The following is a 24,927-nucleotide window of genomic DNA, read 5'->3' as shown; positions in this document are numbered from 1 at the left end:
CTTGCATATCACTAGTTAATAAAGAAATTAAACAACTAGGAGGAGTCCTAGATAACCAAATTCAATTGTGGATTGAAACATATTCAACTATAGAAACATCATGTTGGGACTTACTTCCAAGTCGAGCTAAAGCATCTGCACACTTATTTCCTTCTCGATAGACATGTTTAAGTGGCCTAGATGTCATACTATGGAGGAGCATCTTGCGCTTATTAATAAAAGAGGGTAAATAAATATTAAAGACTTTACCAGTAGACAAAATGTATAATGGTAATTGCATCCACTTCTATTTCTAGATTAGTAATGTTTAGCTCCCTAGCCAAAGATAAACCATCTCTCAATGCACAAAATTGACTCTTGCAATAAGCTCTAACTATCCAATCACCAAAATGGTTTTTTATGAGAACCTCATCCCTCGCTTTACTAGGGTTTCCTAATGAAGATCTATCAATATTAAGTTTGAATCAGTTTACCAAAGGTGGTTTCCAAGACACAGGAACAGAATAAGGTAAATCTTTCTTATTTATCGCTAGAAAAATAGCACAAAACTCTATTCCCCCAATAAAGACTCTCTCAATAAGTTTTTCTTTATAGCGATCATTTATAGGAATAAAAGTAGATAAGCTAAATCCTAAATGTATTAAAAATACAAAACTTATAACACACTTTAATTGAAAAAATAAACAAAAACTTATTATTGCTTATTTTAACAATCACTTCCACTTCTTATAAGCAACCATTTTCCTAAAAATCTAATAACTATTATTCTAAAACTAATGAAAAAAAATAAAAATTTGCGATTAAACAAATATATTTATCTATCATTGTTCATGCACTTAAAAAAAATATTGTCGATTGAGTCTTAGCTCAATTTGTATGGGCATTATTGTCAATGCAGGAGGACGTGGGTTTGAGTATGCTAAAGCACCTATTTATGCTCCTCTTTATAGGTTGAGAAGAAACTATGCGTAATTCTAAGTATTGTGTCAAAAAAGAACATATATAATTAGAACTTATAATAAGATGGTTTGAGTTTTTGACTAATTATGATGGAGAGTCCTACACTTTACTAATAAATCTTAACCATTGAAACTCACTCCCCCATTCCGTTTTATGTTTTATCTTGAATATAATTTTTACGGTTAAATTCTACTATGAGTCTTTATACTTTATGAGAGTTATGAATTTAGTCCTTATATTTTAATTTGATCAATTTTAATCTCTATATTTTTCGAATTGGTCAATTGTAGTCCATTTAATTTTCAAATTTTAAACTTTTAGTTCGACCCAAATAGTAGTAGTTAAATTCGTTTGGTCAAATTTAATTACTAGATGTATTATGTCAACAGATTGTAGATTTAATCCATATTCTCCATCTGGATCATTCTAGGTTCTTATACTTTTGGGATTTTGAAAATTTCAATCTTAACACATATGATAGTTATTAATCCATTAATTTAATTTTTAGTAAGTAAAAGATGAAATAATAAGTTGGCATGACATTACACATATGATAGTATGTTTGTCGCATTAGATTTTGAAATAGCAAAATTTAACTTAATGAATTTAACAGTTATAGTTCGGCGAAGACTGAAATTTTAAAATTTGAAAAGTACAATGACAGAATTTGACCAAAATATTTGGGTAAAGACTAAACCCACAATTTTCACAAAGTATAAGGACTAGTGGCCAAATTTAACCTAATTTATACTATCAATTTCATTTTAGATAATTTTATTATTATTAGGTTAATTATTTGTTTATTTCAATTTATAGAGTAAAAATTTAAAATTTAAAATCCATTTTAAGTCTCTATACGCTTTCTACATTCTTAATTTAGTCTATGCTTTTATTTTCGTGAATATAGTCCTTTACTTTTTGAATTTAAAATTATGGTATAATTGCTATCATGATTGGAATTCTTCTATTAAGTTCTTTGGTGTGACATTTTAAAATTTTAAAAAGTAACTTAGTAGTCATGTAACAATAAAAATAACGTTAAAAATACTTATTAAGATTTTTTCCTTAAAACACTCATTTGAATCGTCATGATGAAATTCTTTTTCTGTTGAAATTATATTGTTGTTAAGAAAAATTGACTTCAACATCTTAATTGAAATAGTTAATAAAATTAACTATTTAGACTAAATAATTACATTATAAAAATATCGATTGAGCCTTAATTCTATTGACATGGGTATTATTGTCAATGCAAGAAAACATGAGTTACAAAAAACAAATTGAGCGCATTATTCTATATATTTATGTGTTAGAAAATGGTTAAAAAATTACATGGTTAATAGTTAATATGTCTACATACACGTGGCTTCGAGATTTCTATTTTAAGATAATGGTCAAATTTCAATTTTGGCCTTAAAAACTATGTAATTATATAACTACAATATTATTTTTATCAAATAATTAATATATTAATTATTTGAATTAATTAATAATACTGTAAATTTAAAAATACTAATTTGTTTTTATGTAGTTTTTTTTTGAATAATCTCATTATAGATTCTGATCATATCTGTTCTTTTTTAGATAATACCTAAAATTACCCGTAACCCTTTTCTAACACATAAATAGTAGAATAATGCGTTCAGCGTACTAGAACTCATGTTTTCTTGCATTGACAACAATACCCATGTCAATAGAATTAAGGCTCAATCGATATTTTTATGCAATTTTTCAATGTATTTAAGTCATAATCATTTTATTTTTAATAATTTCTTTTTTATCTTTTATCATAATTTAATTCCTTTCATAATTAGTAGAATATTATCATATTAATTTAATTTTAACTCTAAAATTATTTATCTAAAAATTGAATTAAAATTTAGATTCCACAATGACATATACTCTTTAATATATATATATATAAAAGAATATTGGAAAAGGGACACATTGCACTATTGGAACACTTCTTATTAAATTAAAAATTTTCACCACGGGTGTGTATCAAATACCAACCTTACCTTACCTAACCTAACATAAATATAAATATTATATTTAAAATTTTAATATAATAATAGGATAAAACCCAAATAATAAATGTAATTAATGTGACTCAAACCCAAGCCATATTTGAGATGGTGAACGCTCTTAACCATCAAAGCATCACATGGGTTCAAGGAATTCCAGTCTTTCCTTTCACTTGGCATGCCAATGTTTATCTTTTTGCTTTTTTATTTTATTTTATAAAATTATTCATGATATTTTTTTTATTGTGTTATTTTTTTTTATGTATTTAGAGTATTACAAAGGATATCATATTTCAAAGGATTTTTTATTTTTGGTCATGAATTATGAATCAGCTTTGCAATTTCCTGATAATCTGTGCAACAATGCAAAATGCATGCTTTTGAAAGAACTGTAAGAGTGAAACACAGAAGCTGCTTTGCTTTGCTTTTGGCACCAAAGTCCGACATAAGCAGTGACCTAATAATGTAGTGAAGAGAGCTGAACTGAACCCAATTTTTAAATACATAGCCCAGTCAAAAGCACTTTGTAGTTTGTCCTAAATCCGGTTTCAGTTTTCACATTTGCCACCTTATGCTGCAAAAGTCCACCATTTTATTCCCCTTTAGATCATCTTTGATTATACATCATTTGCTTCTTTGACTTCTCCCCCACCTTTTCTCCCTATGGAACAAACATAAAAGAGAGGCTTTAACATGTGTAGGGTAGCTCTAAGGTCCTAATGCACTTTGGGGCATTCGGGACCCCCCATGGCAGGCTATGGTTGTATGGTTATGAATTTGACACATGTTCAGCAGCATTGTTCACTATCACATATATTGGTTTTTACATTCAGGATTGTGTCTGTCTACTCCTGGGATTTACATAATTTCTATATGTCAAATGATGAACTTTTTTTCTTTTGATTCAATCACCATTCATTAGTTGTAATACTTTAACATGGGGGAACATAGAAGTACGAAATTAAAGCTAATGAAAACGTCTCTAATAGAACAGATCTTAGCAGCTACTTGAATGCATGTGCTGTTCTAGCACCAGCCTTGAGGCCACCTATTTTTGGGATCCCATCTTGGAAACCATCGCCTTCTACTTGAATTTGCACCCAAGGTTGCAGTCTCTTTCCATGGGAACATAAGCTTGGATAGGAAGCCTCTGCCTCTACGGCTTGGTGTGGGGGCTTGTCCATGTTTGCCTGCTTGAGTTGGAGTGTTGCAGTTGAAATGATCAGCATTGGCGGGAAAGATCTCGTCTCGGTTGCGCATAGAATTTAGCCTTAGATACCTTTGTTCAAGTGATTCCTTTGGTATGTCTCTTGCTAACAATGGAGAACCACCCCCCCAGTTGTTGGTTCCCAAAGAAGGATGCTGTGGAGTTCTGAACTCCAAAAGTTCCCTTTGCCTCATTCCTGCTTTTTGGTACTTAAATTTAGCCCCATCTTCCAGGCCTTTTGTACCAGTATCTTTGGTATCTTCTATGGGAGAACATTTCAAGGCTGCATTGGACTTCCCTCCAATATTTAACTTTTTATCTCAAAACTCACTTTATTACCCTTATGTTAACCCTATGTTATCAAGATTCTGAGGTTAGTGTCAATTTAAGTTTGTTCACAACAACAGTACACTCAATTTAACAGCTTGTAATATATTTAAAAGATTATACCTTACACATATCAACTAAATACAAATGTCGGATACGAGTGCTTTACGAAAACGAATGTAGATAAACTTGTGTATGTGCAAGTCCCATGTACGAATTATAGGTTGGTGATATTGGATGGAAACCCAAATTTGGCAGCAGCAGCTTTTAGCAAACATAGAATGAACAGTGTGCAATGGTAAGTTAAACATTTGATGACTAAATTTTTAATTAAACTAATCATTGCATTAATTAAGCATCTTATAGTGTTGCAAGTCGTTGACAAATTAGAAGGCCAACAACATAAATTAGCAGTGATTAACTAAACACCTTACTCCCCTCTCCCAATTTGAAATATATGCCAAAGATAAAAAAAGACAAATTAAAAGGCCTTTTTCCAGTGTTTTGGTAGAAATGGAAACTTGGAAACATGAAATATGAACTGGCTTTTAGTCTCACAGGAGACAAAGGAAGACGATTCTTTCAAGAACTGAATGATGCAGACATCCATTTTTATTTGGGGAAGACAAATATAATGTTTAAATTCAGGTGCCAACCAATCTGAAGAAACAAAGTTATGGATGGATGGGAAGAAAAGACAAAGCAACAAGATGAAATTTTAAGTGCTGCTATTTTTCTTAAAGTATCTGAAGAGAATTGTTAATCAGAAATACTGCATTCAGTATTATTAAATCATCTCAGAATAATTTGCAGATTATGAAGTCACATATTAGTCAAGCAAGCACTTGCTTTGACAAGATTGATTAAACTCAATACTAGGGTTCATCTTACCATTCATAAATCTTCTACCTAAATAAGGTCCTACATACATCAAACTTCGTACAAAAACTTTACAAAAGCTGAATGATGCATGAACTCCAGCTGACAATATGATTTCTTATATAATTTAATGAACCTGGGCACTGATTTCCCAGCTCATTTCGCTTCTTGGAGTCGCATTCGTATTGACTCAGGGCTCGACAGTTTATTGATGCTGAAAACAATCAATGGAAAGTCAATCAGTTAGTTCTCTTAGAACTCACCAACATATCCAACATATGTTCTGATGAATATGATTTCTTCTAATAAGCACATTTTGTGCTAAATGTCTTAGAAAATACAAACATTTTTATGTTTTATAAGTAAATATGTGAACAATAATCCAGCAACTATCACCATGCCAAATGAGGGGAAAAGGTGTTAATATTAGTTATCAAATTAATTGTACTCACCAAACAAGTAAATCCCCAGCAGAGGCAGTCTTTTCAGATATCCATTCAGGAACTAGTTCTAGCAACAGGTTTAGCTGCTCTTCAACTTCTCCTGGGAAAGCAGGGCAAAACATGGTTCAACTAATGTTTTCATGAACCAAACAAATATCATGAGCTGGACTATCAGTTTAGCATAAAAACTAACCTCTATCAGCAATATCACAATGACCAGCAATTATTTTGTGTGTTAGCTCTTCTTTGGTAATAACAGAGCGATTTAAGGACTGGAATAGATAGTGAATCATGCTGAAGAGCTTAGGTAGGCAGGCAATCATCTGTTGTCGTCTTTTTGCTTGTGAGATTGCTGGATCTAGGTCCTCCATTGCTTTCCTCTCTGTCTCCCTTATCTGAAAAGATAATTAATGGTTACTTTAAATTATACCAAAGCGCAACTCACACAGTTCCATATGCTATTCAAATGTTCACTTCCGACTAAATATTATCCTAAACGATGCCAATAAAGAGTAAGATTGCAGGATATATTAGTTGCTAAGCTCATTAACTAATATGCAGAAGTGCATTTGCCGAAGATCCTTCATTCTTGTTACGATAGGAGAAGAATAGTGGATGTCTCATCTTATATATTGATTAACTGTCCCTAATTCTGTATCTAAAAGGAAATGCAAAAGAAATGACGGTGACCAATTACTTGGAGTGTTAGTAATGCATGCAGATGAAATTCATCCTCTAGAATGATGATAGCAAAGTGAATTCAGAGAGGGCTTACTGAATGCAGAAGGCTCTCAGGTAGGATAGACAGAACGTCATCATCATTATCAACAGGATTGCTTTCCATCTTACACACTTCATCAACAACTTTCTCTTCCTTAACAGGAGTGTCAAATTTCAAGGACCTGGTGCGCGGTGGCCGCCTGACTAACTTGCTTGATAGATTGGAAGAAACCTCATCTGGGCTCATGTAACATCTCTTTTGCGGCTGCAGAGTAGGTGTGGCAGTCATCAGCCTGGCAGGAGTTGAAACTAGTTTTGCAGGTGTGGACTGAAGACAGCCAGATTTTGTAGGGGACTTATCTTCAGTTTCCAATGAATTTATCTCTTTGACTGGAGTTGCAGGGAGGCAAAGTTTGGAACTTGGCTCACATATAGTTGGTTTAGATAAAAATTTAGTTGGGGACTGAATTGGAGCAGAGTTAGTTTCAATGCCTTTGACAGATTTGCAAGCAAATTTTTCTGCAACTTGTGAAGACTGAATAGAAACCTTTGAACATTTTTCGACAACCTCTTGAGCTTTGCTTGTGGCTTTCCTGGAAAAGCGCTTTCGAAATGATCTCGATACATGAGATGCTACCACAGGTAGCTGGTCATTAACTGCATCAGGTAATGTCTCCACATCCAGTTTTGAGTTGGAATTTGTGTGTTTAGATGGTTGTGGCTGAGCTTCCTCTTTAAGAACTTCACCTTGCGATGTCAAGGATTGCTGTTCTGTGACTATCTCAGTTGATGAACTCCACTGCGAATTTTGCTTTGAACGATTGAATGGCTCTGGGAGATCATCTTCAGGAATTTCATCAACCTGAAAGCACAACAATTAACGTCAACGCAACATGATACATGAAAAAAATAGTTAGAACAACATTAGTAAAGTTTTAGCTTCCAAACCACTAGAAACATTTTGTAGGCCTCAAAATGTGAGCTTACTAGCAAGGGTAGTTTGTACCAGCCATCGGAGCTATTCACATACTTTACAACGAAGTTTGTGTACTTAATTTTACATCTAGCAAACTTCAATCTTAAAAGTTACAGCTCAATTAGAAAGAGTTAATTAGATTATAAAACTAAGCCAAATAATCCAAATATGATAGCAAGAACCACACAAAGATTACTAAACTGAAGAGAATACCTCAGGATGAGCCTCGAGATAGTCCACGAGCCGAGCTCGAAAAACCCTCCTCATGTTCGGATTCTTAGTCTCAGATTTAGAGTTATCCCCACAGTCAATCGCATTGGCAATGATACAAACGTGGAGATCTGGTTTCATACAAGTAGTTCTCTCATCAAATATCAGCAATCTCTTTATCTCAATCGCCTCTGGTAGAATATGCTTCAATTGAGCCAAGTGACCATATGAAAACCTCCTGTAAATCAACCCCCCAAAGATGAATAAGTAAAGAACGCAGTTTACACAGAATAAAAATGATAAAGCCAAATCGAGTTACCTGTCGGTTAAGCACTCTACTTTGGGGCAAATATTAGTAAAAGTAGGCATCGAACCCTTAAGTTTTAGCAGCCGGATTGCAGAATCCAAGCTATCGAAAAACCCGCACAAAATCTCGTACCTGTTTCACAAATATTCAATCAATAAAAACATACATTGTTTAAAAGGAAATTTGGGTCATAAGAGGTGAGACTTACTTTTCAGGGAGCTTATCGGAACTGTCCCTGGAGGTTTTGGGAGGGGGAGATTCGGCTGTCCATGATAAGATCTGTTTTCGAGCCGATTTGATCTGGTTGGTCTGAGTTTGGGGCTGGATCTGGGCCGCTTGCCGGACCTCCTTGATGGAGAGAGCAGAGCTACGGTTGCGAGCGCGACTGGGAAGCTGAGAGGCGCGCTTGGCTGGGGTTTTAGAAACGGGTGAGTTGGAGGTTAGATTGAGAGACTTTTTGGATTTCAGAGGGGTGGATTGAAGAGAATCTGACGAGTTCATCTCTGGAAAAATTACAAAAGATAACGAAGAGAGGCGGGAGTTAGCGGCGGAGGACGAGAAAGGGTGGGAGAAATAAGAGGGCTGTAATGTGGCGGGAAATCTAAGTTGGCACTACTATCTATACTTGACACGTGTATTCCCGCCAAATTGGCCCGTTACGTCCCGCGGGTTCCCTTTTAACAAAGGTTTCGATTCATGTACATGGACTTACTAAAATAAAAAATCTATCATTTATCCATCAACCCGATTCTATACCCATTCACCACGTACCCATAATGGATATGGTATCGTCGAGTGGGTTGGAATGTGATTAAATATTTTTGCCGCCTCCAATGGTTTTGAGCAATTCTGCATATAAGCCTCCTTCCGTTCATGACGTGGACGATTTTGTTGGATGGCGTGATGATATGAGGTGTACATTTACGGTTCGTTCTATTTACATGTCTATTTGTGGGATGGAAAGGGATAAGAGTGATAAAATTTGATACTTACCGGGATCTCAAAGGTATGAATCTTCCTTTGGCTTGCATATTTAAATAGGGTCCTTACTAATGATGGCGAGCGAGAAGGCACCTTACTTCCATGCAAGCTATAAGGTGTGTGTGGAAATTCAACAGAAACCATTAATCATGTTTTGAAGTTTTGTTCCCCAGTTGTGGCAACATGAGTGGTGGTGGTCAAACCGAATAAAATACAGGAATTCTTTAACATTAACCTGGAGGATTGGTTTGATATTAACCTATTAGATCCCGATTATTTTGCTTGTAGTCTTAATGTTTGACCAATCCTTTTTGGTCTCATCTGCTGGCATATTTAGATTAGAAGAAACAATTTTGTTTTTAATGCATACTTCTTTGAATGTGATAATTTCTTTAAAAGAGCTACAAAATGAGAGATGTTTATCTTCATTCTAACCATAGGATGGCGAGTTCTTTGAGGCATAAACAATCTAAAATTTGTAGATTAGTTAGGTGGATTCCACCTAAGAATGGATGGTATAATGTAAACACCAATGGTGTTGTTAGCAATGTGTTTGGGAATGCTTCAGCTGGTGGTTTAATTCATTTCTAATATGGCAATTGGATTGTTGGTTTTTCTAAAAATATTGGTCGTTGTTTTGTACTCAACGTTGAGCTTTAGGGTTCTCTTGAGGGACTACAAGTAGCTTGAAATCTAAGGTTAAAATGGGTGGTGCATGAGATGGATAGTATTACAACTATTCATTTGATTCAAGCAATTTCAGTAGAACAACATAACACAATTGTCTTACGAGCTTTTAAAGATCTATTCCAACTATCTTGGATGGTTCGGGTTACACATGTATTTAGAGAGGGTATCCAGATAGCCGGTGGTTTGGCATCAATAGTGTCCTCAAGGCCTTTAGATAGGTATATCTACTATTTTTTTTACCCAACCAACCCCCAAAAAATAAATATTTAAAGAATTCCCTAACTTCAAAAACAATGATAGGGATGACTTAAAATGAACAATGGCGGGTGATACCGACACCCAAGTCAATCATCTTCCAATCATTGCATGGGTAGTTTTAAAAAAATACTTTTTTTTGGTGATGACACTACAATGGTCAGCACCCGTATGTATTTTTATGTATTTTTTTAAAAAATATGGGTATTTCTCGGTTCAAAAAATATTAATATTTTTATTAGGTGTTAGCATCTAGGTGGTTGGCATCTAAAATTTTTCTTTAATTTTTTTTCGGTATTTTTTTGGTGCCGACAGGAAAAATAATATTTTTTAGCTGACACCTTCTCTCTACCGACACAGATACAATTTTTAATTATTTTTTTTTGCTGGTGTGCTCTGATTGCCAGTACCATATATACAACTTTTAAATAGTATGATTTGAAATTTTCTAAATAATGTATTACAATTTTTTAGTGAAATTTTCTAAACAATATACAACTTTATTTCTTATTGAAACTATAAAATGCATTAATTAAATTTATTAATGCAATTTCATATACAATTTTATTTTTCTCTATTGAAACCATAAATGTTAAACTCTTCATTTTTTCATTTTCTTCTCTTGTTTCCTTGACTGTTGAATTTTTTTCATCTTTTCTTTTGTTTTATTTACCCACCAAGTATTATAATAAGTAAAATAAACTCAAAAGTATTTTTTTTTTCATACCAAATATTTAGAGCATATTCTCTACTGATATTATGTTATTTTCTTCAAATCTTTTCTCATGCAACTGAAGACTTAGGAGTCACATTGTTCTAAGCTTGAAGAAAAACCAAATGGTCATTGATCCCGGCAACTAGAGCATGCCGGCAAAAAAATTTAAAAATCACACCAGTGCTGGTGAAGGAAAGGCCAACACTAAATTTTTTTTCCTACCACGGGTGCTAGCCACCACAGTGCAAACACAAAAAAAATGCTGGAAATTTTTTTTCCAGTGCTAGCCATTGTAGTGCCAACACCAAAAAAATATTTGTTTTTAAACTCCCATACAATCAACTACTAATGATTGGGGGATGATTGACTTAGGTGTCGGCCATAGGGTGTCGACACTACCTGGCACTGTTCATTTTAAGTCATTCCCATGATTGTTTTTGAAGTTGACTCATTCTTATAGATATTTATTTTTTGGGGGGTTAGTTGGGTAAAAAAGCCTATATCTACAAATAACACTCGTGATGAAGTCCTTCAACCACTAGATAATGATTATTCTGGAATAACTTGGCTTCGCTTATCCTAATTTTATCTTCTTATTGTAAAAAGAAAAATTACCATCAAGGTCTTGTCGTTGCAGGGTCAGAATGCAATTTCTTCATATTTTTGAGGTTATTTGAAAACGACTATATCTATAATTTCCGCCATGAATATTTCTTGTATCTTATAGCAGGTGCGATTATTACAAGATAAAATATTTCGTTGCATTGACTTATAATTCTCAAAAACGAAAAAGAAAAAGCAGCACACATTCAAGAGATGGAGAAGCTTGTTTCAAGCTGGTCCAAAGACAAACCTGTGCCTGAATCTTATATATTCCCACCGGAAACAAGACCCGGCAACCTTATTGTTCCTACTTGCAAAACTATTCCAGTCATCGATCTCTGTAACGCTGAGGGTCGAAATCGAACCGATATCGTTCAGCAGATTTTGAAGGCCAGCCAAGAGTATGGATTTTTCCAGGTTAAACACACACAAATGAACGATTTATTATCAATTTCCTATGACCAACTGCTGTGTTGAATTTGCTTCGTCCTCATAAAAGGTTCTTTGTGAACAGGTTGTTAACCATGGAATTTCGGAAAATCTAATGAATGAAAGCATGGATGTGTTCAATGAGTTGTTTGAGATGCCTGATGAGGACAAGGTCATTCTCTATTCCGAGGACCCCAAAAAAAGTTGAAGGCTTTTGACAAGCAGCTTAAACTATGATCGGGAAAAGGTTCATCAATGGCGTGACAATCTAAGACACCCTTGTCATCCTTTACAAGATTGCATCAAACATTGGCCTCAAAAGCCAATTCGATACAGGTAAAAGGTATACCCCTGAATTTTCTCTCTTCCTTGTTTCATTTTCTCAGTAAAAAAACTTTGCAGGGAAGTTGTAGCTGCATTGTCGATTGAAGCAAAGAAATTGGGTTTAAGGATCCTGGAGTTGGTTTCTGAAGGGTTGGGGCTAGAATCTGGATACTTTGGGAATAAATTAAGTGAAGCTCTGCACCTATTTGTTAACCATTACCCACCCTGTCCTGACCCGAGTTTGACCCTGGGAATAACCAAACATTGCGACCCTAACCTCTTAACCATTCTCCACCAGGGAGATGTACACGGCCTTCAAATCTTCAACAATGAGGAATGGATTGGTGTTGAACCGCTGCCCAATGCTTTCGTGGTTAACATTGGCAACCAGTTACAGGTACTGCTAGTTCCCCTGTCATGATTCGAAATTTTCAAACACACCAAAAAGACTAGTTTACTGATTGATTAAAATATATTGGTTGCTTTTGCTTATATATAGATTATAAGTAACAATAAGCTGAAGAGTGGTGAACATCGGGTGGTTACAAACTCAAGGGTCGCTCGAACAACAGCTGCCTTCTTCATTGCCCCTTCTGAGGATAGCATTATAGAGCCAGCGATATCTCTTGTTGGCGAAGCTTCAGTTTATAGAGCATTTGAATATAAAGACTTCCTACTTGATTACCTCTCCCACATGGGCAACAATGAAGTCGTACTGGGGCGATTTGAATCGCAAAGCTTAAATAACGGTACTCCTGTTGGCTTTAACAATAAGTCCAATTCCTTAATTTCTTTCTTCTGTTTTACATTATTTATTGTACTGTTTTTATTTTTTCTGCTTTATTCATGCTCAAATTTGTTCGCAAATATCGAATTTGTCATGTCATTGAATAAGGCACCCAGTGTTTACCTCCAGTGCGGTGCAATGTTTAGTTTTTTTTTTTATCTCACGCTGCAGTATCGTTACAATAATTAATCTTACTGCCACCACTATTTTTGTACTAATCGCAGGTAAACGCACCACCCATTCAAAGGGGCCCTAAGTTTGAGCTATCTAGACTTGACCCGTCCAGGCCCAAACACACGCTCGAAAAGTGAGAGGATTTGGGCAAAAATATAGGCTCAAAAAATGGGTTTAAATAAAAAATAAGCTCGTTTTCTAAATGGGCCGAGCCTCGGGCAGAATTTTTTGTCTAGGCCCAGCCCAATTCGACCCAAATAAGTTGTTTTCTTACTATTTTGTTGTTGTTTTGCTATTGTTTTTTTAAATTTTGTTGTTATTTTTTGGATATTGTACAATTCTTGTTTTATTATTAATTTTGCAATTATTTTAAAGGCATTTGCTTGTTGAGTTGCAACTATTTTAATGTTATTTAAGTATAAAATTTTTTAATATATTTTTAATTTGTTAGAAAAAAGATCATTTTAATATTTTTAGTGTATATGATGTATTCTACTTTTTAAGTTTGTTATTATATAAAACAATCTAAAAAAAATAAATACAGGCGGGCTGGGTTAGGCTTGAGTGTAGCATCTGTAATCTGGACAGAGTTTGGGCAGAATTTTAGGCATATTTTCACGTCAAGCTCGGATTTAGAAAACAAATCTTTGCATCGATTCGGTCCATGATCAGGTCTAATATTATCTAATAAGCTTAATGTGTTAGTAATTAGGTTGATAATAATCAATATATAGTATCAACATTGATGTTTGTTCGATTCAAACCTTTGTTAATGGCTTGTCTAAACATGTAGAAAACTACTCAAACCAAAGTTCACATTGCTTGTTGTAGCGACCTAAAATTTGCGATGGTACGGGCGCTAATCGAAGCGATTATTGAAAATTTGAAAATGGAGTTTTGATTTTATTTGAGAAAAGGAGTCGCCACCGATCTTTTTTTTAGGTGTGATCGGACACCTAATAAATTCTCTTTTTAGAAGAAAAATTTATTTTTAGATTTTCCTAAAAAGAGGTAATTTTAGGTCTGCGTGAAAATCCGAGAAAATTAGGGTTCGAGTCGGTTCTGTGAGGAAGGTATTAGCACCCTCGCGACGCCCAAAATTGGTATCTCGTGAAACGCGCGTTGTCTTAATTTTTAAAAATACAAGTTCAATTTAATATTTGAAACACAATAATAATTTTTGAAAACACGAAGATTTTTGAAACACGAAAATTTTTTGAAAACACGGAAATTTTTTGAAAACACGAAATTTTTTTATTCACGAGAATTTTTGAAACATGGAATTTTTTTTTTAAGAAAGAAACATGAATATATTTTTTGAAGCACGGGAAATTTTATTATTATTATTTTGAAACACGAGAAATTTTGAAGACATGAAAATTTTTGAAACACGACTTTTTTCTTTAAAAAAATACCGTATTTAACACGAATCGATGATATTCACCCCGATATGGTGATGAAACCATCGAATTAGTGTTAAGTCAATTCAATTTAATCTTTAATCGGGATCCTAATAAAACACGAGCATTTTTATTAAAATACGAGGAATTTTGAATATTTTCGATTTTTAGAAGGGCGCCCCGTATTTAACATAAGCCATCGATATTCACCCAACATAGCAATGAATTGAATGACTTAAAATTAAATCGGTTCGTTGCCTTATGCATTAAATATTTTTTTTTGTTTTTAAAAATACGAGTAAAATAAATGTAACAATATTTCTAAAAAAAAAACTATTTTAAAAATGCTAATTTAATTGAAATAATACAATATTTAAATAAATGGACTAAAATAAATGGATAAAAAAAATTACCCAAAAGCCCAAAATAATGGAGTTGAAGAATGGGCCTTTTCTTTTTAGTTTTTTTTTGCTGTTGGGCCGCTACTTATGGGTTGCCAGGAAGTGGGCCGAATCTGCTGGCCTGCTGGGCACTGGTCTGCTGCTATTGGGCTGAAGCTGCTGGACTGCTGCACTGGGCCTGCTGCTGGACTGCTTCTTTCTTCTTCTTTTTTCTGCTTCTTTCTTTCTTTTTTTTCTGCTGCTTCTTTTTCTATTTTGGTTTTTTTTTTTTGGACTGGCCTGCTACTGCTGGGCCTGTTGGGTCGGGTTGCGGGTTGAATCCGGGTCGGGTGGTTGGGTCGGGTTGACCCGACTGACTTTAAAAATATTTTTTCCTTTTTTCTTTTTCTTTTTTCTTTTCTTCTCCCTTTTTCTTCTTCTTTTTTCTTTCTTCTTTCTTCTTCTTCGGGCCGCACCTTAACCCCACGTGCGCCTTTGAGGGCGCTTCCTCCACCTGGTACGACGGCCGGCGGTGGCACGGTGGTGATGAAGGGACGACTGGACTTTCCTTTTGGACCTTTCTTTTGCTTTTTTCTTGTTTTTTGCTGCTGCGTTTTTGTTTTGCTTCTCTTTTTGTTTCGATTTCTCTTGGCTTCTAGGTGGTGGTACGGTGGCTGCGGTGGCGGGTAGTGGCACGACGGTGGCGAGGGCTTTTTTGGGCTGCTATTGTTTGGATTTTTTTTGAATTTTCTCTGCATTTTTTCTCTTTTTTTTATTTTTCTCCTCCTCAAAAAAAATCCCTCCCTCTCTTTTTAATCCCCTCATGTTGTCCTCTTTCTAATTGTTTGCAGGTGGCAGAGGAGCCATGATGGCCTAGGGGGGCTGCTGGAGTAGCTCGGCTGGGAGGGGTACTCTCGGCTGCTGCAGCGGCGATTAGACAAGTCCTAAAGGACTAAATTGCATAGGATGCAAAGCTTCTGGGGCAAAAGTGCAATTTTAGTAAAAATATGGGCCAAATTGTAATTTCTTAAAAGTTTAGGGGTTAAAGTGAAATTTTGAGAAAGTTTAAGGGTTGAAATGTAATTTTAGAAAAGTTTGGGGTTAAAATGTAAATTTTAAAAAGGTTTGGGGTCAAAATGTAAATTTTGAAAAATATAGGGGTCAAAATGCAATTTTTTTATTTTTTTTATTTTTTTAACACAATTATTACCGGACAAAATTCAGTGATTACACTTGTGATCGAGTTTATTAATTATTTGCATGAATTTAGAGCTATAGGTGATTTGCATTTTGTTTTGAGTTGTACCAAATAAATGCAACCTCAAAGTCTTACCCTTGCCAGTAACTCATACACGCTTGCTCGGAGTTATTATTGTTAGTACAAATTTTCGGTGAAGAAAATTTCGAACACACGAATGAGACTTGAACAAAAAATAAAGAAATAGGACAAGGCTCCAAGGCGTGTATCAAGCCACTATCCTTAAGATGATATTCGCCCCCACCTATATTCAACGTGCAAAAGAGTTTCAAGCAAATTAACCTCGAGCATACAATGAAGCCGATATCTATTTGCGCTTTGCACTGACAAGAATAGTCCACTAAGCATTGAGCAATGTATAACAATAAACTCAATTTCTACAAAAAAATTCTGCAATAAAGAAATTCTTTATAAAATAATCTAATAATATTAAAAGAATGGAGTAGAGGTGCTCATGGGCTGGGCCGAGCCCAAAAAAAATTTTGGCCTGCATCCTAGGCCCGGGTCCGGCCCGGCCCGAATATGGGCCTGAGATTTTGTCCAGGCCCAGCCCGGGAAAAATTCCTAAGCCCGAGCCCGGCCCGACTCATTTTTTAATAAAACACTAAAAATTTATTTTAAAACAAGTATTTTAAAAATATTTTAAAATTAAAAAATAAAAATATATTTATTATATTCGGGCCGGGCCGAGCCCGGGCAAAAAAAGTGGTGCCTGAGGCCCGACCCGTTTTCTAAACGGTTTTGGGCCTATATTTTTACCCAAACCCTCCCATATTTCTGGCCGGGCCGCTCGGCCCATGAGCACCTCTAGAATGGAGGAAGGATAGAAAGAATATTAGAATTTGTTGGTGTGATTTCCAAATGAAATTTCATTCCTATTTATAGGAATTTTCATATCTCTTCATAGACATACTCCAATAGGTGTCTTTTCTGAATAATAATATCTTTAAAAAGGCACATAATTATTCATTTAATATTAAGATATTCAAATAATATTGCTTGAATAGTTATAAATTTATCAAAAATCAAGTGATATAACTCTTGACTAATAATAAAAAATTTGACTTTTGATTAATTGCACAATTTCCTTTATAGTTATTAAAACACTATAAATATTTAAAAAATATAGATAGAATCTTGGTTTCGAAGCTTGATGGTTCTCTGGTTTTTTTCCCGAGTATTCCGTTTGATGATGTTTTGGTAATTTAACTTGATTCCGATTTATTGCAGGGTTTACAACCAAATACCAAAACCTAAGTGGGTGATTTCTATGGGGAATTGTGCGAATGGTGGTGGATACTACCACTACTCGAGCTGTGTTGATAGAGGTTGTGGTAGAATAGCCCCTGTTGACATCTATCTTCCTGGTTGTCCACCGATGGCCAATTGCAGCAAAAGATCAAAATTCGCAACTACTTCCTCCATTGGTGGTCTAAGTAAAAGGATATCACAATTTGCTTGCCTTCTTGGCTATTTTGAACGCCATATTAAGAGCGAATAAACTAGGTGAAAAGCACATATAGATGGAACAGGAATAGATTGCTTGTATGGTTGACTGTACGTTTTGTGTTCTGGTGGTGCGACTTTAGTTTTCATTGCAAGTTTTAACGCACATTCATCTCATTTAGGGTTAACGAATCGAGTGAAATATTTTTCGAGTTAATCGAGTTTACGAGTCCTATTTTATCATCTTAATTGAATTTAAAATTTTTTCGAATCGAGTCGAGTAAAATTGTTCGAGTTAAATTAAAAAAAAGTAAACATGTCAAATAAAAATGTTGTTATATTATAACTAATTCCATGTTAGAGTACCTCAATTTGAAATCATATATATTTGAAAAATCTTTCAAATTTCTAAGCAAAACAATAAAATAATAAGATACTTGAGTATGATAAATTTGAATCATTAATTAGGTCCCAAAATTATTATTTTAGAAAATTTTTAAATTTTAACTTTTTTATATATTTTAGATTATTTTTAAATTTTATAATTTTTATAATTTTTAAAATATAAATTTTAAATTTTGAAAATTATTTTATTTTATTTTATTTTTGTAATTTTTGTTATGAGGAAGACCAATTTGCTTATTTTCAAAATTGACAGGACCAAACGAATATTTACACTAATTTGTTATTTGAATTATTCGAATTATAAAATTCAACTTGACTCAAACTCGAAACTTGAATTGAGTTATTTGAGTTGATTTGAAAAATTCAAATAACACAAAATTCAATTTTTTTTCGATTCTTTCAAATAGAATCGAGTTTTGCTTACTCCTACTTTCATTGACAAGAAAATCTCTAATGTGTGTTTGTTTCATAGAAAACGATTTTCGAAAATTGTTTTAAAAAAAATCTGTCAAACAACAAAAATTTTCTTTTCACAAAGTCATCCAACCACTTGAAAATAGTTGGTCAGTCAATTTCATAAGTTTAAACTTTGGGTATCAAAAATAAAAAGAAAGTTATTATAATACCCAAATTTTGCCCGGGCCGAGCCCTAGTATTAAAACCAAAAAATATATATATACATAAAATAAATAAAATGTTCAGTTTTTTTTACAATAGCAGGCCTAAATCCCAGTGGCCCAAATGCTTAAGTGCTACCCACTAAGGCCCAAACCTAATTTGCCCCTAGCCCAATCACGGAGTGGCCCAACACAAAATTAGAAGCAGAAACCCTAGCAGCTCCAGCGCCGCAATCAAGCTCTGCCCTCGCATGTGCGCCACCGCCTCCACGCCCAGCTGGCCCCGTACGACCGTACCTGTGCGCAGACAAACAACCAACACCAACAGAGCAACAACTAGCAACGAAAAAGAAAACGAAAACATGGCAATAAAAGATTTTTTTTATTGTTATTTATTTTGGTAATCTTGGCTATAAAAAGCCAATATAAGCACTATAAACGGACTTTTTTTTTCTACACACACACGATCAATACACAAAAAAAAAATCAAAAAGCAATAGACTGAGTTTTGAAGGTTTTTTCCTTCTTTTTTTCTCCTCTCTGCGTTTTTCTTTTTCTGTTTTTTTATTATTATTCGAGCTTAAAAAAAAGAAATGGGAGAGATCATACCTTCACTAAGACGCCGTGGAAGCTCCGTTCACTCCGCTCGAATCGGGGTTGGGCAGAACTTCGGCTGGTTGAAGCGGCGCTGAGAGGGGAGGGCGTTTGGGTGTTTTTTTTTATATGTTTATTTTTTTACTTTCGTTTTGAAAAATGAAGATGTGGCTGCCAATTTAGGGTTTTACTTTTGACCCTTACATGATGTACGAAACGGCGCCGTTTGGAGTCTGATCAGTGGCTCCAAAACGGTGCCGTATTGACCCAGATCCGTGCGCGACCCAACCCGCTCCATGGGGGATCCGCGCGCTCCTGTTAATTGGGCTATTTTGAATCCCGGTCCCTCCGCCTTTTATGATTTCGCGATTAAACTTTTTTTTATTTTTTATTTTGCCTTGAAATTTTTGTGTTGTTTTATTTTGGTCCTTTTCGAAACGCTGCGCATAGAAAGATTGGGCTATTTACTGTTTAGATCCCTGCTTCTTCGCGCGTATTGTAATATAGTCCATTGCATCCTTTCATTATTTACTATTTGTACCTTAATTCTTAACCTTTATTTTGATTGTATTAATATATACTATTTTAAATCGTTTTATTTTTTAATTTTACATTACTTTATTTACATACTTTAAACTATTGTATATAGCACTATTTCTAATCTATATACATATATGTTGTTTAGTTTTAAATGGTTTTATATATTATTATTTCAAAATTTGATTATCTTTAAGTTGGTTTATTTTAAGATTCCTTTTATATATTATATTTAACCCATTATATGTTATTTTAACTTGCTTTGTAAATGATCTATTTTAATTTATCGTATACATCATTTTGTTTTAGTCGCTTTATATATTAATTTTAAAATTATCCTATACTATTTGCTTTAAATTGATTTATATTCACTATCTAAAACATGTTTACATACACTGTTTACTTAGTTTTATCACCTATTTTAATTATTTTGTATGTCTATTTTAAACTTTATTTTATTATACACTTAATTTATTTCAAATTTTGTAATTATTGATTTTTAATTCATTAGCTTTTAAATGTTAATATTTACACGTAATCACTACTCTCATGTATACGATATTCCTTGATTGTTTATATTCATTAGTGTATATTTAAATTTACAAATAATCAATTCGCGTTGTACATTATCATTCTATCGCATTTTATCCGCTTAAAAGGTTATGTTTCATGTCATTTAAGTATCAAAACCAATTTATTCAAAAAACTTTCTAGATAACACAAAGTTCGGTATTTGGAATCTTTGAAAGAATTGAGCCCTAACGTATTGGGTTCCAATTTTCCTCGTCGAATCTAAATAATCAAGAACATCTCTTTAAATTAAAACATAAATAAAGAGCTCATTCTCGGGAATTCGATACGTTGTGTCCTAACGCATTGGATATGACATGTTGTTTTCTCGAGACGAGGATTTTTCTAACAAATAAAAATAAAGGCAATATTCGATATTTAGGAATTTTGTGAAATCGAACCCTAAATTACTGGGTTTTGATTTTTTTTTACCCAAAAATCGGATATCCTTCTCAAATGCATAGATTTTAAAAGTCAAAAGATAAACTTAATTTCGAGGATTTAAAATGTTGCGCTCTAACCCTTCCTCGTGCGTAACCAACTCCCGAACCTATTTTCTCAAAATTCGTAGACCTAAAATCGTTTTCAAGGTGATCCAATCACACCTCACTAAAAGATTGGTGGCGACTCCCATTTTCATTTTCAAAGTCGACAACTAAACTTTTTTTGTTTTTCAAAAAAATGGTTTCGATAATTATAAAAAGGGATCTGTTATTGTTACAAACCATTTTCATTTTGGTTACTCACTGTTTATTTGGGGTATTGCAATATTATTATATACTCATTTTAGTCATCCGACTTTAATGAGTTTTTATTTTAGTCGCTCTTTTATTTTATTAAATTTCTATTTTTTTATTTTTAAGAATCGATTTTAGTTTTATTTCCAATGAAGAGAAAAACATGAGCTTTTACATGAAAAAAATCATTTTATCTTTTAATTTTCTTTAATTTTTAGAATTAATTTTTGTTTTTTTTCTAGTAAAAGGCTAAGAATTAACTGGGATTTTATTGGGAAAAACTTGAATTTTATAGAAAAACTATTTTATTTTTTTTAAAAATTTAGAATTAATTTTAAAATTTTCATTAAATAGGAAAACCTTAGGTTTTTTACATGAAAAATTTGAGTTTTACGAAAAACCAAAGTTTTATGGGGAATTGAATTATAGGGAAAAATTGATGTTCCATTTTGTAGTTGAATAACTCAATTTCTCGTAAAATTCAAGTTTTTTTTTGAAAAATAAAATTAGTTTTAAAAAATAAAACGTGTGACCAAAATAAAAACGTATTTAAGTTGAGTGACTAAAATGAGTGTACAATAATATCGCCTAACCCCAAATTAGCATCAGATGCCCAAAATGAAAACTATTTGTAACAACGATGCCCTTTCTTATTCTGAGGCTCAAAATGAAAATTTATAAAAATTAGATGAACAATCGTGTAGTTTACCCTTTGAAAATTCATCCTTAGGTAATAATTATTTCTAATTATATATCAATGACATATTTAAGTAATTATTTTAACCGGATAATATTTAGTATACTAGCAGCATATATTTTTTTATATTCTATAAGCAGTTTTAAAAATGATCATATATCTTTTTTAGTATTTATTTATTTTAATATTTTATTATATCTCTATAAAATACTTCTCAACTTCCAGTCTTTCTTGTGAAGTCTAAAATCCCTAATTACAATGTATTAAATTATCTATCGAATTAGATGTAATTAAAGCATCCGTTAACACTTTCCTTTTATCAGATAAGACCACAAAAGAGTGAAAATAGAAGAAAACATGAAAGTCCAAACACATTAATAATAGTGTGAATTACATTATTAATCCCTTAATTATAGACAATTTTTCATTTTGGTTATTTAATTAATTACAATTTGATCACTAATGTTTTAAAAATTATTTTTTAATCACCTTGTTGTTATGTAGCTTACAGTTGCACTTTTTTCGTTGGCATGAAAACAATTTTAGTCCTAACAGTCGAAACCGTTTTTTGAAAACAAAAATTTAGTTGTTGACTTTAAAAAAACAAAGCTGGAGTCGCCACCGATCCTTTATTAAGGTGTGATCGGCCCACCTTAAAAATAATTTTGGTCTGCGAAATTGGAGAAAACAAGTTCGGGAGTCAGTTACGCACGAGGAAGGATTAGCACCCTCATAACGCCCAAAATTGGTACCAAATTGATTTTTAATGCCTTGGTGTCGAAAATTTGAAAAGATTTTAAAAGAAAACTTTTTATTTCATGAATGAATCAAAATAGTAAGACATTCTTATTTCAAAGAAATAAAACACCACACCAGTGAGTTAGGGCACAATGTTTTTAAATCTTCAAAATACCCGAATATTGCCTTTTCCTTTTGAAAATTCTTATCTCGAGGAGTCAAAATATCAGGACCAGTAAGTTAGGACCCAACATTCTTGAATTCCCAAGAATAGGCTTTTATTTAAAATTTGCGAATTTAATGCAAAATAAATACTTGGTTTTCTAAATTCATCGAAAAATGATCGCAATCCAGTAAGTTAGGATGCGATCTTTCTCGAGAATCATGAGTACCAAATATTTTGAAAATTTATAAAATATGATGATTTTAAAACAAAAATTTTGAAAAAAACCAAAATATATGTTTTTGAAAATGTGATAAATGTTAATGCATAACATGAAATCATTATTTTAATTTAAATCATATGCATATATATTTACAAAATAGAAAAATAAAATGTATAAGTGTATATACATAGGTAAATCGTGAAAATTTGCATACGTATATATTCAAATACATATATATATATGTACATATATTTGTAAAGAAAATGAAAATGATATAAAACATACGTATATATATATATATATTTATAAAAGTAAAAAAAATTGAAACCAAGGTATAGAAGTATATATATGTATATAAAAGTGAGGAAATAAAATATACTATGTATAAAACATGTACCAAAATACGTGAACTATATACAAAACAATATATATATTATATAAAAACCGAGGCATGCATATGGATATAAAAATAATAAAATGAAAATAATAATAATAATAAATAATAATAATAATACAATGTTAAATAATATAAAAGAAATAAAAACCGATTAAGGATCAAATTGAAACCTAAGAATTTAAGGGCGCATTTAAAATAGAAAACACGAGAAAGGATGAAATCGAAATCGCGTCACAAAAGGAGGACCCAAAGAGAAATATGCCCATTCGGATCCAACGGCGCCGTTTCAACGAATCTGCGAACTGGTCCATGGACCGAATTAAACAGTAGCAATCTGGTGGCAAAATTGAAAAAGCATGAAATCTTGCATTAAAATCAAAATAAAATAGGAAGGACTAATTAGTAAATATCCCATTCGGCGAGAGCGTAGATCCTCCCCTTCGGGTCGGGTCACCGCATGGTGCCGCCATCAAAAGCGCTGCTTTTATCTTTATTATTAAAACCGAAAAAATTCCTAAAAAACTATTTCATTTCATTTTTTCTAAAAAAAATTTACAATGGGGGAAACCTCTGCTAGGTTTTCAACCCCCCAGCCCTCCATGCCGCCACCGGTCTAAGCCGATCCACGACCTCAGTCGCCCCAGTCTCCGATCGCGACGGAGATGGCCACCGTTCGACAACTACGACGAAGAAAATAGTAAAATCCCTCCTCTTTTCTTTATATTTTAAGCAAAAGTTAAAAAAACAAAACAAATAATCTAAAAAAAACCCGAACAGAATAGGAAGAAAAAAACCTTTATTCAAAAAAAATTTCTCTTTCAATTCCTTTTCTCTGTGATTTTTTTATCCCCATTTACAGATTTACAATCGGTTTATATAACCGAAATAAAGAAAAAATAAAATCCAAACGAAAATCATTATTTCCTATTATTGTTTGTTGTTATTTTTGTTATTTCCTTCTTTCTCGTTCTTTGTTTAGTTGATGTTCGTTCTTTTGAGATGTGTGCTTGACGTCTTGAGAGAGTCAGTCATTTGCGACATTCATGGCGAGGTGAGGTTCTTTGTTGGGATGTGCGGCTAATTGCTTAGGGTTTCTATTTTGGGGGTTTGGGTTAATTGTTTGGGTAATTAGGCTTAAATGGGTATTGGGTTGTTAATTGGGCCTGTTTTGAGTGGGCCGGGCAATTTGGGCTTGTACAGCTGCCCCTCTTTGCTCGTTGTCGTGAAACGGGAATAAAGCAAAGACTAAAAAAAGCCCAATTGTGCCCGGTCTTACTAAGCCTCGATTTCTTCAGTGCAAAATGGCTTCAAATAGCTTCATTCCCTCCTACTGCCTCTTCATAGGTATAGGAACTAGTGCTTCAATCCACTCCACTGCAATGTCAGGGAGATAGGCTTTGTAGCTTCTCAGAAAGAACAAAATTTGCTATCTTTAATCTGTTCCACTGCAACTTTAGGGAGATAAGACTTATAGCTTCAACTTGTTCTACTTAAAAATAAATCTGATGCGATCTGCTCTGCTGCAACTTCAGAGAGATAAGATATGTGATTTTAATCCACTCCATTGCAACTTCAAGGAGATAGGATTGGTTTCTTCTGTCTGCTCCATTGCAACTTCAGGGAGATAAGACTGGATGCGATCCGCCCTCTGTAACTTCAGAGAGATAAAATCTGTGGTTTTAATCCACTCCACTGCAACTTCAGGGAGATAAGATTATTGGCTTTAACCTGCTCCACTACAACTTCAGGGAGAT

General features: G+C 33.4%; 1 protein-coding gene, 1 long non-coding RNA gene and 1 pseudogene across 2 annotated transcripts; 1 reads left to right on the top strand and 2 right to left on the bottom strand.

The window, feature by feature from the left end:
* Nucleotides 1–5,274: 5,274 nt before the first annotated feature.
* Nucleotides 5,275–8,654, bottom strand: LOC105767656 (CDT1-like protein a, chloroplastic). Its single transcript, XM_012587230.2, has 7 exons — nucleotides 8,262–8,654; nucleotides 8,066–8,185; nucleotides 7,750–7,984; nucleotides 6,616–7,422; nucleotides 6,034–6,235; nucleotides 5,850–5,940; nucleotides 5,275–5,611 (listed from the first exon to the last, which is right to left on the bottom strand). Exons 1-7 carry the CDS (start codon nucleotides 8,552–8,554, stop codon nucleotides 5,554–5,556), a joined length of 1,806 nt encoding a protein of 601 aa, XP_012442684.1. The 5' UTR covers nucleotides 8,555–8,654; the 3' UTR covers nucleotides 5,275–5,553.
* Nucleotides 8,655–11,420: 2,766 nt separating this feature from the next.
* Nucleotides 11,421–13,411, top strand: LOC105767682 (protein DMR6-LIKE OXYGENASE 1-like; annotated as a pseudogene).
* A 5,144-nt stretch (nucleotides 13,412–18,555) lies between these two features.
* Nucleotides 18,556–19,448, bottom strand: LOC128042337 (uncharacterized). The gene is made up of 2 exons (XR_008197585.1): nucleotides 19,127–19,448; nucleotides 18,556–18,814 (listed from the first exon to the last, which is right to left on the bottom strand). It is a non-coding gene; the product is annotated as an uncharacterized LOC128042337 (long non-coding RNA).
* Between the last annotated feature and the right edge of the window lie 5,479 nt (nucleotides 19,449–24,927).

The sequence above is a fragment of the Gossypium raimondii genome, chromosome 7 (genome assembly GCF_025698545.1).
Source record: "Gossypium raimondii isolate GPD5lz chromosome 7, ASM2569854v1, whole genome shotgun sequence".
Lineage (NCBI taxonomy): Eukaryota > Viridiplantae > Streptophyta > Magnoliopsida > Malvales > Malvaceae > Gossypium > Gossypium raimondii.
This window is presented reverse-complemented; position numbering and strand designations above follow the sequence as displayed.